General features: G+C 46.8%; 2 protein-coding genes across 2 annotated transcripts in view; both read right to left on the bottom strand.

Annotated features, from left to right (window-relative positions):
• Positions 1-4,555, bottom strand: part of TIMELESS (timeless circadian regulator) — a 28,565-nt gene extending 24,010 nt beyond the window's left edge. Inside the window, exon 1 of the mRNA XM_045184722.2 lies at positions 4,034-4,555. The gene's annotated coding sequence lies outside the window, so the exon portion shown is untranslated. The remainder of the gene's footprint in view (positions 1-4,033) is intronic.
• A 66-nt stretch (positions 4,556-4,621) lies between these two features.
• MIP (major intrinsic protein of lens fiber) lies at positions 4,622-9,193 on the bottom strand. The gene is made up of 4 exons (XM_024576417.4): positions 8,768-9,193; positions 8,139-8,303; positions 7,656-7,736; positions 4,622-6,010 (listed from the first exon to the last, which is right to left on the bottom strand). Exons 1-4 carry the CDS (start codon positions 9,125-9,127, stop codon positions 5,825-5,827), a joined length of 792 nt encoding a protein of 263 aa, XP_024432185.1. The 5' UTR covers positions 9,128-9,193; the 3' UTR covers positions 4,622-5,824.
• Positions 9,194-13,804: the final 4,611 nt, after the last annotated feature.

The following is a 13,804-nucleotide window of genomic DNA, read 5'->3' as shown; positions in this document are numbered from 1 at the left end:
TGCACACTGTTCCCAGTCTGCATCAAGGTAAGTACAAAAACGTACGCATTTCGAACATCTACAGAAATTTAAGTTAGTTCTGTTGAATCTAATAATAAAGCCTATATTCTGCATGGTTTTTTCATACAGAATATGAGAAAAGTTGTTTTTCTAGTAATAGTTCTAGCATTTTACAAAAGTACTTTTATGTCAATCATATCTCAATAAAGCTGAAGGGGAAAAGAAGTACTGATCCACAAGAACCTGGAGGTGGTATCCAGTGCTTTACTGAGTGGTAAGCACAAAGGAAGAGCTCTCAAAACATTAATCTCTCTCCATCTTCTGGGCTCCACAGTCAGTCACTAAATGCATAGGAAGAGCCTTCTCAGCAAAAAGTGATGCCGTGCAAATGCAGTGGTGGTGCCAAAAAATTCTATTGCAGAAATAAAACCCACATGATATGGAAGATACAATGTAAAGGACAGCAGAGCCTCTAAATAAGTTATAGTGAAAAAGAAATTCTGGAAAACTAGGGCTCTTTTCAGGATACAGTGGTCATGGAGGTTTTGTCAAAGGAAGTGTAATTGAACTGGACTTTAGAAGGATGCACAGGATTCGGGCAGCTGGGAGGAGGCACATTTAGGCAGAAAACTGCCAGAGCAAAAGCAGAAAGAGAGCAATTATGAATAGGTGAGCCTAACAGAAAAGCAACAGAAAGGAAGCTGGAGCCTGCTTTATGAAAAACGTTGTCTTTGTCTGTCAGTTCAAGGATTTAGAACATGGACCAGGGAGTCACTGAGATTTCTGAGCTGAAGAACAGAATGACCAAATCGGGGTGGCACAAAGCAGGACCACAGACCCTGCCATTCTATCACTACACACGCCACTCTCTGTGGTTTCAGTCTTTTTCCCCTTCACTGCACTCACCCGCAAGAGATCCCCAACCTCAGATCAATAAAACCATCTGCTTTCTAGGCTCTTAAATCTTGACTCAAGACTTCGCTGGAAAAAAACAATCCCGCACAGTGATACACAACTAATGTGCAGTTTCCAACCCGAATGGGGCTCTCAGCCTGGCCCGACAAATCTTTAGTGTTCCTGGAACAGCTGTTTCTACCTTACACTATTATCCTCCAGCCCCTTTACTCCACTTCTTCCCACACACCTCCCACCTGGTCTCCCTGCCTCCTTCCTCTTAGGATCAGAGGTCATCAAACGTGAACTTCCTCCACCCAAACCTAAAAACATACATATTTCATATGTCCACCCTGACTTCTTTGCTTCTAATATAAGCCCTCTGTTTGTGTGACTGATAATCACTTTCTGTCCCTTAGTTGGTTTTTTCTCATTTGTTTCCAATCTTCTCTTTATACAGGCCCCACCCCCATGAGTTGCTCAAAGCTCTTCCATCTAAGGGACGGAACACCTAACATAAAACACCTTTCCTTGGCTCCATACTAGCTGCTCCTCCTCTCCTTTAATGCTGATGCCCCGGAGGCCTGCACCTTTAGTCCTCTTCTTCACTTTATACAGCTTCCTTGCACAAATTCCCCCACACCCCCATCTTCAACTACCATCCCTGAACCATTAGCAAGCGAATCTGTGTGTATCGCTTGCCCCTCTGCGCTCCCATTGTGCCAATCCCGTTACACTAATGAATAGTATGGTCCCCCCTCTGCGTCTCAAAGATAGCTTACACTCAACATGTCCAAAATTGAACACCTTCCCCCCAAGCTTGGCTCCACTTATGTTTTGGATTTTTCAGGGACTGACACTATCTACTTACTTATTCACAGAAGAAACCCAGGAATCATCCTAGATACCTCAGGTCACTGACTCGGGCTAATTCTTCCTTAAGCTCTCCTATCCAGCCGCTGTTCATCCCTGAACTCAGGACTTGAGCTAAGGCAGTGGGACCTGCCTTACTTTAGGCCCTGAGTATCTATCCCTTGCTTAGATTATTCAGTTGCTTCCTAACTGCTTTCCCTGCCTCCAATCTCGTTCTCTTCAATCTACCCACAACATAATCACCAGATTTGGCTGTATAACCACGTTGCCTAAAATCCTTCAATGGATAGAAAAAACTTCATAGTGATTGTCTCTGGAACAACTGGGGCGGGTGAGTCTACATCAGGAGAAATATTTACCTTTCACTTTAGTACTGTTTGAATTGTCTACCGTTAGCATGCACAGCTACACAAACCTGGCTCAGTGGCCACCAGTGCTTACAATACAAAGTCCTTCAAGATCTGTCTGCTTTTAAGCTTCTCTCTCAAAACACCACTCCATCTGGGCCTGGAGTCTCATCTCATCTTTTAAAACTGCCCAAATGCACTCCCTCCTGACTTCTCCAGACAGAACGGACCTCTCCTCGGTGCCATTTAGTAGAGTTCCATAATGGCATTTACAGCTCCTGTCTACACAACACTTAAAGAGGTTATTTAAAATGTCTGACTCCCTCTGATAGCCTTAGATTCCCTAAGGGCAGGAATTGTTTCTTATTCACCTTCGAATATTCAGTCTAGTTACTGAAACACAGCTGGGGGTGGGGGCTGTGAGGGGAAGGCCTGGAGAAGAGTGCGTCAGAAATGTTCATCAGGTGATTCTAATTCAATCCCCGTTAACAACTGCACTGTAACATAAACTCCTTGAGGTCAGGAATCACTGTGTTTGTCACAACGTAGACGCTCAATGTATGGTTTCTAATCTGAATGCAAGCAGACAAGTTTCAAAGGTGAGGAAGGAAAAGTTAGGGCTGAAGATGTGGAGGCATCAGGATACGTCAGAATAGCGGGTGAAGTTGTGGAAGTAGACAAGCTTACCCAACAGAGTTTGGAGTGCTGAGGAAGGAAGCCAAAGCAGACTTCTTTGTCACGCTATAACTGCAAAGGACTCATTTACATGTGTTTTTCCTTCCAGACTGAGCTCCTCAAGGGCAGGAACTCTATCCGGTTCATCTCTGTCCACTTGGCACTGAGCACAGTACAGTGCAAGGTACATGTTAGGAGCTCAGGAACCTTTTACTGAGTTGTACCAGTGCCACTGATAATAAAGGGAGGTACAGTACTGCAAGGACACCAAGAACTGTCTACTTGGGCCCAGGAGAGCTGGAAATAGAGGTTTTCAGATGGACAACTGAGCTCAGTCCTGAAAGAGAAGTTTATCTGGCAGAGAAGTGGTCAGAACTTCAAGTAGAGGGAACATCAGGAGCATAGGTATCAAGGCATGAAGGAGCACAATGCAGATACACCCATTCCATGTGGCTGGAAGTCAAGTGCATGAGACAGGTAACACGTTGGGGAGCTTTAGAAAACGAGGCTGACAGGGTCAGGGCCAGTCTGTGAAAAGCCATGGACACCCACCTAAGGATTTAAGCCAGACTGTGGGTGGCCTAAAAGGAGTTTTGAATTTCATCTGGAATGGCCAGATTGACTTTGTAGAAAGGTAACTCCTGCCTGCATGAAGAGCAGAGAACTGACTCAAGGAAGGAGCTAATTAAGTATCTGATGTTCCAGAGGCCTGCATCTCTAATAGTGGTTGATGGTCCAATTAATAAACCCACACAGAGGCTGTATCGTCCTTAAGTCTTATACTCCATGGAAAGCAGGGAAGAGAATAAGAAATCCATACTATACAAACCCAAGATTTAAATCAAAGAGACCTGTGAATTCTGGCTCCCACTAAGCTGCACAACTGTTTTTTCGGGTCTGAATTGGACGCGTTCGGGTCGGAATGGCGCGTTCCGAAGCGGACCTTCTGTTCTACCCTTGGGGTTCTGAACCCCTTCCCATCACAACCCCACTCCCGCACGAGGACCAAGCTGTGGACCGGCGCGGGGAGAAAGAAGAAGCGTCCCAGGCGAGGGAGGAACGCCACAGGGCACCCCCAACCTAGGACGCTGAGTGGGAAATTGCGCGTGCGCGCCTAAAGCGCGCGCCCCGCCCTTCGCCTTTAAACCCGGCGGCGGGAACGGGAACTCCGCACCTTCCGAGTTCCCCACAGCTTCGCAGGGGCACAGTTCTCTTAGAGCCATCTCATCCACATACTCACTCACCCGCTCCCCGCCGGTCCTCAGGATCCCCCGGGAGCCGGCGGCCCTCAGGTGCGGGGCCGCAGGGTTTCCCGCCACCTAGCTCGGTGGGACCGGTCTCCGCAAACGCGCAGAACTACTCTGGGCGAGCCGGACTGGTCCACGTGACCCCAGCGGGCAAGGGGCGTGGTGACAAAGTAAGGAAAGGGAAGTGAGTACACGTACTGTTTTAGCTGAGTCGGTCCCCTACATTGAGCCTAAAATCAACATGCAGTGAATTTTCCTTTGACTTAAAAATAATAGGAATCAAAATCCTACTAGATGTGAATTTACAAGCCTTCGTCCCCTTCTCCTTGTCAAGTGGATTATTCCAAAGTCTTTTATGGTTAGTTAGAAAAGTAAGGCTTTATTTGGGAGGAAATGTGGAATTGAGCTACTGGGAACAGTGGCGTTTTGCGGGGCTGGGTGTCTGTCTTCGTGGTTTAAAGTTTGCGAAGTATGCTGGAGGCTCCTAACAGGAGGAGATCAACAATAAATATTCATTGGTCAGTTGAGACTCCTCTGACCTCAGCTGAGATGAGCGTATTTTGCCAATAACAAAAGACAGGGCTCGAAAGACTACTTAAGTCCTTAATTATTAAGTATTTGAATAGAAGGAATCAGTTTCTGGGATATAAGAAAAGTGAAAAGAGATTTGATGAAGGTGAAAGGACAGTTGAGAGGAAAGTGACAAGAAGCACACAAAAAAGAAAAGAAAAGAAAGAAGACTATAAAACTAGTGATAAAAACAGAACGATGCCATCTGAAGAGTCTTGATTTGCTCTAAATAAAAACTCTGAGGGTCAAAGCCTCTCCTTTCTAGCCTGTCTCCACCTGTGCCTTTGCTCCGGGCATCAGATTTCCTGTTTTTTCCCTGGAGCTCTTCAGGAACTTAAGTACCATCTGCCTGGAGGCCCTGCTGGGAATATCCAGCAGAACAGTTCAGCTACTAGATTTTTCTAGATTCTAGGCTCACCCACCCCTTGGATAGTGAGCTCACTGGCTCAGGGCCTCCAAAGAGATCCATCATGCCAGAATGAAAACAAAACCCCGCCAGCAGATGTAGACAGGTTTATGTGGCTTTACAGAACAGTTCAAACCCCAGCATTCACTTTTCTCAGAGCTACTTCCCCAACCAAGCCCCTGGGGCAAGCATCCCTGAGATAAGTAAGCCTACACTCTCCCATTACCTTCCCCACAACTTTTTGGTACAATTACATACTGAACTGGGGCTGATACCGGCATTTCTTCTCTTCCCGCTCCAGCCCCTTCTCCCAACCTTGAAATACGTTGTGTCCACTTCTTTCCATCTGCCTCCTGTGAGGAGCACTCCCTGTCTCCCTACTCTCTCAGAAACCTAGAACTGTGCACTTGACTGGCATAAGGGTAAAGGCCAGGAACTTAAGTTCTTGGTTTCCTGAGCTCATCACACTGGGTTGGGAGAGGAAGGTAAACAATGATACCTTTTTTCCTTTCCCTGCTTCTCCTGCTGTGCCCACAACTCAGACACAGCCACGTGCACTCACATTCATACACACAATCATGCGCAAACAACAGCGGAGAGAGGTGGGGTGGGGAGGAATGGAAGTTTGCAACAACCAGCTCATGAATGCAACTTGAAAGATTTCACACAGAAAAAAAAAAAACCCTCACACATAAATTAAAAAATAAAGAAGTACATGCCCCTCCCCACAATCTCTTTCTTCATCCAGGGGCTAATTTAGCCCCTCAGTGTAAACCCAGAAGCTTCCTACTCCCTCTATCCAACTGCAGCTTTTACAGGGCCTGGGTCTTCAGTTCAACAGGTTCCCCTGTGCCCTCTGGTTGTCCATTGGAGTCACTGGGCCTGGTACCCTTGAGGATAGACAGTCTTTCAGAAACACTTTTGAGCCGGGGGAAGAGGAGAAAGTCGTAGAGGAGACTTCCCAGGCCCCCTCCAATGATTGGGCCCACCCAGTACACCTGTAGGAAGAGGAAAGGCATAATCAAGCTTGGAGAGAGCACCAAGAGCAAGGCTGCTATTTTCCCAACTCCATCGGTAGAAAACAGACATACTTGGGTACATACTTTGGCACCATTAAAGCAGAAATCAGTGTTTGTTTGTTTGTACGTGTGTGTTTTAAAACTCTAAACTGTTCCACTGTCTACACCTTAAAATTCACCATTTCTTTTCTGACTCATCAAATTATTCCTTTATCCCACACCTCCTGTATATTCTATTTGTTGTTATTATTTGGCACTAGTTTATATACTACTTTGAAAAAATTTTTAATTGTGACAAAATGCACAGAACATAAAATTTACCATCTTAACTATTTCTATTATTATTATTATTGATTTGAGAGGAAGAGAGAAACACTGATTTGTTGTTCTACTTGTTCATGCATTCATTGGTTGTTTCTTGTATGTGCCCTGACTGGGGATCGAACCCGTAACCTTGGCACCTGCAATTGTGACATATTGGAACAACACTCTCACCCCTGAACTACACGGCCAGAGCCCTTAACCATTTGTAAGTGAGCCTTCAGTAGTGTTGAGTACATTCATGTTGTTGGCACCAAGTCTCCAGGACTTTTTCATCTCACAGAACTGAAACTCTATACCCATTAAACCACAACTCCCCATTTCCTCTCTCCCCAGCCCCAGTCAACTACCATTTTGCTTTGTTTCAATGAATTCCACTAATCTAGATGCTGCATATAAGAGGAATTATACAGCTTTTGCCTTTTTGTGACTGGCTTACTTCATGAACTATAATGTCCTCAAGGTTCATCTGTGTTGTAGCATATGCCAGGATTTCCTTCTCTTTTAAGGCTGAATGCGATTCCATTATATGTATATACTAAATTTTATTTATTAATTCATCTGTGAGGGACACTTGAGTGCTTCCACCTTCTGGCTACTGTGAATAATGTGGCCATAGAAATGGGTATACTGTAAAAAAATTTTTTTTCAGAGTTTAAAGTAAAAGCACTTATTAGTGAAGCAGTGAGACAGAGAGTGGGCTACTCCACAGACAGAGCAGCCTGAAAATGCTTTTGAGTTACTTTCATGTTTTGTCTGGCACATAGCCAAACAACACAAACAGCCAATTTTTATTGAGGACTTCTTCCATACCAGATTCTGGGCTAAGTATTCCTCACATAGAAGTTTCACACTTACTTCTCATAACAGCTCGTTTTATAGCAAGGAAGCTGAGGTGCAGAATGATTGCACTCTTGCCACAGTCACACGTGGGGCTAGTAAAGTGCAAGGACTGGATGAGGCCCGGCCCATTTGTGCTCATACACACCCTGACTGCTGACAGTAGATGTTTTTGTCTTCCTGTTCTGTTGTCTGTCCCGACAGTGCTAGTTTTGGAATCCAGTGGATACTTAGTAAAATTCCCTGATTAACCAGCAAAGGGACAACATGAGCAAGAGCCTTTCTTTCTCCAGAATAATGACTCCTGCTCACACAGGCCTCCCGAACTCTGTGGCAGCCCACTTAGCTGAGTGCTGGTACTGCACTCAGCACATCCGGGTGGAAAGCAGGAACCAAACCTGGAACCTGTGGTCCACACCCCTCCAGGAGAGCTTCAGCTCCTTGCTCCTCTCCCCTCACTCACCCAGTGGTTGGCGAAGTTTCTGGTCAGAATGGCAGGAGCAAAGGAGCGGGCAGGGTTCATGCCTGCACCAGTGTAATACATCTGCAAAAGACACAGTTGTAACTGAGACACTTCCCCCCACTCCATCCAGCTTTTCTCTGTGACGTCTGGCACCTTGCCTCTGACCAGCAGCAAGAAGGGAAGGACAACTGCAAGGGAGTCCCACACGGGAGTGAAGGCGCTGATGCTCTATCTGGGGACAGACTATGGATCCACAGGCTAAGCCCACATCCACCCATGATGCATGCATTTCCACCTTGGGTTCGAGAAGGACCAGTCACAGGAGTAATAACAAGGGTTCATTCCTCTGTGCTGACTGATAGGAGGGAGGTGGGTAATGTTCATGTTTGATAGTCAGGTGGGTGGGAAGAAGCCTTAAAATTTGGGAAAGGTTTGGGGGCCCTGGAATCCTTAAATGAGAAGTGGCTCCCCTCTCTCGCTTACCCCAAAGAGGTGCCCCAGCGTGAGGGAGAAGCCAACGGCCAAGGCCACGGAGCCCAGGCGGCCATTCCGCCTCTCGTCATAGGTGGCAAAGATGCAGAGCACAAACTGCAGCGTCAGGAAGATCTCCACCGTGGTGGCCTGGCCCACACTCACCCCAGGGTGCAACTAGGCAAAGGAAGAGGAAGGGAGGCGGCTCATTAGGGCTGCCACAGTGTTACCTTCTCTAGATTCCCCAGGCAGCCGCCCCCACCATGGCATCAGTTTCCCCAAGGCGAAGAATAATACAACCCCTTTCATAGTAACTGTATTTGTTTCTAATTTCTCCTAATGTTGGAAATACCTGCACCCGGTTTTGCAGATGCAGAAACTGAAGTCTCATAGGTAAAACAAGTTTCCTTAAGCACCTGCAAGGGATTGGAAGGAAAACTGGGACCAGAACTCAGGTTTCTTGATTCTCAGTCCGTGGCTCTATGCCTTCCTTACCCCTCCAAAGCATCTGCTGATCTACCTCACCATGAAACACACACACAGACACACAAAATGTCCTTGACCCCTGGGGTACTGAGCCACCTGCACCGGGCAGGTGTCGGGGCATTGGGTTCCCTCAGCCCCACTGACTTAATAGTTACCGTGTTAAGTGCTAAGTTCCCTCGGACGGCAGGTGGGGTAACGCTGTACAGCACGGCGGCCCCAGCCACAGCTCCCAGGAGTTGGGCTGCCATGTAGCAGAAGGCACGGAGCAGGGACATCTGGGAGCCCACGAGGAAGGCAAAAGTCACAGCAGGATTGACATGGGCTCCACTGATGTGGCCCACAGCTTGCACCAGAGTAGCCAGAGCCAGGCCAAAGGCCAGAGCCACCTGTAGGACATGCAAGGGTCCAGGGGCCCAGCGCAGTGAGGCCCCCAGACCGAAGAAGACATAGAAGAGGGTGGCAAAGAACTCAGCAAATATGGCCCTCCAGAAGGAGGCTGACCGCAGTTCCCACATGGCAGGGGGGATGGGCACAATGCCTGGGTCCCCGATACCCCCCTGGCCTGATCTGGGTGGACAGTCCCCTTTATAGAGGACTCTTAATCCCTGGGAGGGGCAGGCTGAGGTGGCTGGCCCAGCCTTTTAACCCGTTCACAGCTGCAGAGGGCAGGGCCTTCCCATGCACCTGATAAAGCTGCTGGATTTCCCCCTCCCTCCTCTTCTGGGAGGTGAGTGGAGCCACGGGTGTAAAGGTGGGGGCTCTGAAAGGAAGGGACCAAGAACAGGGGCACTGAAAGAGTCCCTCTCTTGTTATGTCAAAGTTGGGGTTCATAGTTCTGATTGACCTCTGTGTTAGAACATTCCTCAACTCTGCTTGGAAGGTCAGTCAAGATGAGTTCACTTTATGGAGTATGAGGCTGAGCTCCTGGGGGCCTCTGGGCTCCTCCAAGCGGCCAGGAGTAAGTGGGTGGGGGTGCCGGCAGGAGTGGGGTCCAGCAGGGATGTTGGATAACTGAAGAGAATTCTTTAGTTCTCTGGGATTAGAAGGCCTTCTCCCATTGGCTGGTTAGGGCTGGAATCTGTGGACCCTGCAGCTCTGGGACAAGAATAGTTCTGCTGTGTCTGGCTTTCTCTGAGCTGGGTTCCCTACTCCCAATCTATGCCAGCACCTCCCTTTCCCAACCCTCAGCCTGGCCTTTTAAGCAACAGAGACAGAGAGGGGGAAGAACTATCTTCCATGGATAGGCTGGGAGTGGGGTTAAAGGGCTAAGGAGGGGGGAAGGGTCAAATCTCAGCTCGCACTTCATCTTCCCAAACTCGCAGGGTCCTAACAGGAGAATTGAAGGGAGACAAACCAATTCATGGCTGTGGAGCAACGGGTGGGTTTAATGCCTCCTACCAAGGCTGTGATCAGGATGCTGCAGCCTTAAACCTTGACCCTGTGGGAAGCATTGGGGTGGAGGTGTCTGGGGAAATACGCTGGTCAGGAGAGAGAAAGGGATAAGATGGGAAAGGAAAGCTTTCAGAAACAGGTGCAGCGGTGCTCAGCTTGGTGAGGGCCTTGGAACCCAGAAGTTGGGGGGCTGTGTGACGGTGGAGAAGGCAAAATGGGACACACTGAAAGGCTCTGCTCTCTCCACATTGTGGCAAATCATAAATGCCACAAGCTTTTCTTGTGAAGCCCCCAAAACTTAAAAGATAGGCCTGCAATACCGGTGCCCCGGATCAGTCCCATCCAGCACACCTGTGGGTTGAGAGGAGGGGCAGATATCAGGGCCTATGCTCCTCTCCTCCAATAATCAGCTTGGGGAGGGACAGGAAGAGTTACAGCAAAGGTGGACGGCTCATCTAACTTAGCCACACGCAGGAATTGTTGCTGAGAACAGGCCAGAAGGCACCCAAGGGGACTGGAGCTTCCGAGTTCATGAAAAAGGAGCAACCCATCAGAGGTCCTTGGAGTCTCTTGTGTTTTAGAAATCAGTCTCCTGACTTCCAACCCTGACACCCTTGCTGCATCTCACCCGGTGATGCTCCAGGATGCCAGCCATCACTGCTGGACCCACGGAGTGCACAGGGTTCACGCTGCTTCTGAAAAGGACCTCTAGACAGGAGTGATGTGGTACATCACGGTGTTAAGAGCAGAGACATTAGCAACAGATACTTTGGTTCAGGTACAGGAGAGGATGCAAGGGGACCTCTCCCTCCAGCAGTTGTGATTGCTGGTGGGAGCATGAGTTGGAATAATCACTTTGGAACATAGTATCACACCATCTTACAAAGATAAACATACTTTTTGACCCAGGAATTTCACTTCTCACTTAATATACCCAAGAGAAACTTTTCTATACCTCTACCAGGAGACATGCACGGGAATGTTTAGAGTAACACAGTAGCAAAAAACTTGAAGCAACAATGACAAGAGAATAGATGAATGAAGAGTGGTTTTGTTCACACAGTGAAAAATTACTCAGCAGTCAAAATGAGTGAACCACCACAGTGTCATTCGATAATAGGGATGAATCTTAACAATAAAATATCAAGAAATAGTCCCAGAAGACTATACATGGCACAATAACCTTTTTGTAAAGTTAAAAAAAAATCTAAATAGAAAATATGCTTTTCAGAATACTGTAGATGAGATGAAACTGCACAAAAAAGAAAACAAAAACTGATGAACACAGGATTCAGGATGGTTTTTACGTCGGGTTGGGGGGGCAAGGGCGTGGAGTGGGACATTTATGTACATATGTATAGATTTCTGTAAGTGACTGTTAAGGTTCTAGTTTCTCTTGTGGGTGAATGGTTAATAATTATGATTATTATCTTTTTTAAAAGACTTTATTTATTTATTTTTAGAGAGAGGGGAAGGAAAGGAGAAAGAGAGGGAGAGAAACATCAATGTGTGGTTGCCTGTCACATGCCCCTTACTGAGGACCTGGCCCACAACCCAGGCACATGCCCTGACTGGGAATCAAACCCACAACCCTTTGGCTCACAGGCCAGCACTCCATCCACTAAGCAAAACCAGCCAAGGCTATGATTATTATTTGAAAGAACCCCAAGTAAGTGGGAGCCAGATATAGGCCAAGGAGAAGGGGATGTCATGGACAAAGATCTATTCTGTGCACTGGAAACCCATTAAGATCCCTAACTGGTGTGGCTGGTTGGCTGGGCATCATCCCACAAAGTGAAAGGTCTCTGGTTTGATTCCCAGTCAGTCCCTGGTTGTGGCATGTAGGAGAGGCACCAATAGATGTTTCTCTCTCACATTGATATTTCTCCCCCTCTTTTTCTTTCCCTTTCCCTCTCTCTAACAATAAATAGCCCTGGCTGGTGTGGCTCAGTGGACTGAGCGCCAGCCTGAGAACCAAAGGGTTGCTGGTTTGATTCCCAGTCAGGGCACATGCCTGGGTTTCGGGCCAGGTCCCCAGTAGGGGGCATGTGAGAGGCAACCACACATTGATGTTTCTCTCCCTCTCTTTCTCCTTCCCTTCCCCTCTCTTTAAAAATAAATAAATAAGATCTTTAAAAATATACATATATCTACCTTGTAGATTTTAAAGGATTGTATAAGGATTAAATGAGATATACCCAAGCAATATACACATGTTAAGCCAGCTGTCCTAAATCAAAATATAAATGAACTGATTCATGAATTAATCAGATATAAACATAATTTATGATTGAACATAAATCAAGTATTGAACATCCTCTATGGTAATTGCAGTGTAGTTGAGTAGAGATATGGCCCTGAGGGGCCAAGTGATCATCCACCTCTGTTCCTACTGTGTGAAATCTCTATCCCAGCCCCATTCTCAGAATGCCAGGTCAGCATGCAACCCAGCTCCATTGTGTGGACAGTTCAATAGGACAAAGGCCCCAGCATAGCACAAGCAAGCCTAGCAGCCTCTTTGGCTAGCTCTTGGGGCCCCCCTTCTCTCTCTTTCTCTGGTTATGCTTTGCTGACTGCTGACTCCTGGCAAAATCTAGAACAATCACCAAGCTCTGAGCGCATCATCCCTCTCCCATCCATAGTTAAGGGCTGCAGTTAGCACTTGGATTAGGCCAGAGGCCCCACGTTAGAAATGGGGTAACCCAAGAAACTGAGTAAAAATAAACTGGCCCATCCTGTTTTTGCCTCCTTCTCCCCTTCCTTTCCTAGGAAGTCAGATACAACCCCAAGCCAGGTAGACCAATGCTCATTATAGGTCAGGTCCTGTTCTAAGCACTAAGCACTTTATATGTGTTATCTCAGGTACTGGTACTCCCTAGGATTCCACCTTCATTTTTTTACCCATGTTATTTTTAAAAAATTTTCTTTTTAATCCTCACCTGAGGATATTTTTTCACCGCATTTAGAGAGAAAGGGGTGGGAGAGAGAGAAACATTGATGTGAGAGAGAGAGACGTCGATTGGTTGCCTCTCATTCGCACCCGACTGGGGACCAAATCGGCAACCTAGGCATGTGCCCTGACTGGAAATAGAACCCGTGAACTTCTGGTCTACGGGATGCACTGCAACCAACTGAGCCACACTGGTCAGGGCTCCCACTTAGTTTAGCTTATACCCTCCCCTTGAATGACTTCACCTTGAATAAGGCCACCTCTTCTTTGAAATATATATATTTTTATTTTATTTATTGATTTTTTAAAAAGAATTTATTTAATTATTTTTTTAGAGACAGGGGAAGGGAGGGAGAGAGGAAGAGAAACATTGATGTGAGAGAGCATCATTAACCGGTTGCCTCTCGTATGTACCCCAACCATGGGCCAGACCCAAAAACCTAGGTATGTGCACTGATGGGGAATCAAACCAGTGACCTTTCACTTTGTGGGTTGATGCCCAAAAAACTGAGCTACACTGTCAGGGCTATTTATTGATTTTTATAGAGAGAGAAAGGGGGTGGAGAGAGAGAGAGAGAGAGAACATGGATTTGTTGTTCCGTCTATCCATGCTTTATTGGTTGATTCTTGTATGCGCACTGATTGGAGATCAGACCCGCAGCCTTGGCACATTGGAAGATGCTCTACGTGACTGAACTACCTGGCCAGGGCTCCCTTGAAATTTATGTCCATATATCTACAAAATGCTTTCCCTTAGATGTCCCATAGACATCCCAAATTCAGCCTATCCAAAACTCAATTAATTATCTTCTCCCTATCCATGTTGCTTCTAGCTTTATCTTTATAAAAT

This window comes from Desmodus rotundus, chromosome 3 (assembly GCF_022682495.2).
Source record: "Desmodus rotundus isolate HL8 chromosome 3, HLdesRot8A.1, whole genome shotgun sequence".
Taxonomy (NCBI): domain Eukaryota; kingdom Metazoa; phylum Chordata; class Mammalia; order Chiroptera; family Phyllostomidae; genus Desmodus; species Desmodus rotundus.
The sequence above is the reverse complement of the archived record's forward strand: the minus strand, read 5'-3'. Positions and strand labels throughout refer to the sequence as shown.

Excerpts from the sequence above, each read along its gene's own strand:
- MIP (XM_024576417.4), bottom strand. The coding sequence starts at position 9,127 with ATGTGGGAACTGCGGTCAGCCTCCTTCTGGAGGGCCATATTTGCTGAG. Across the intron at positions 8,304-8,767 it reads GGAACTTAGCACTTAACACG|TTGCACCCTGGGGTGAGTGT; the intron begins GTAACTATTAAG and ends TCCTTTGCCTAG. Across the intron at positions 7,737-8,138 it reads CGCTGGGGCACCTCTTTGGG|ATGTATTACACTGGTGCAGG; the intron begins GTAAGCGAGAGA and ends TGTCTTTTGCAG.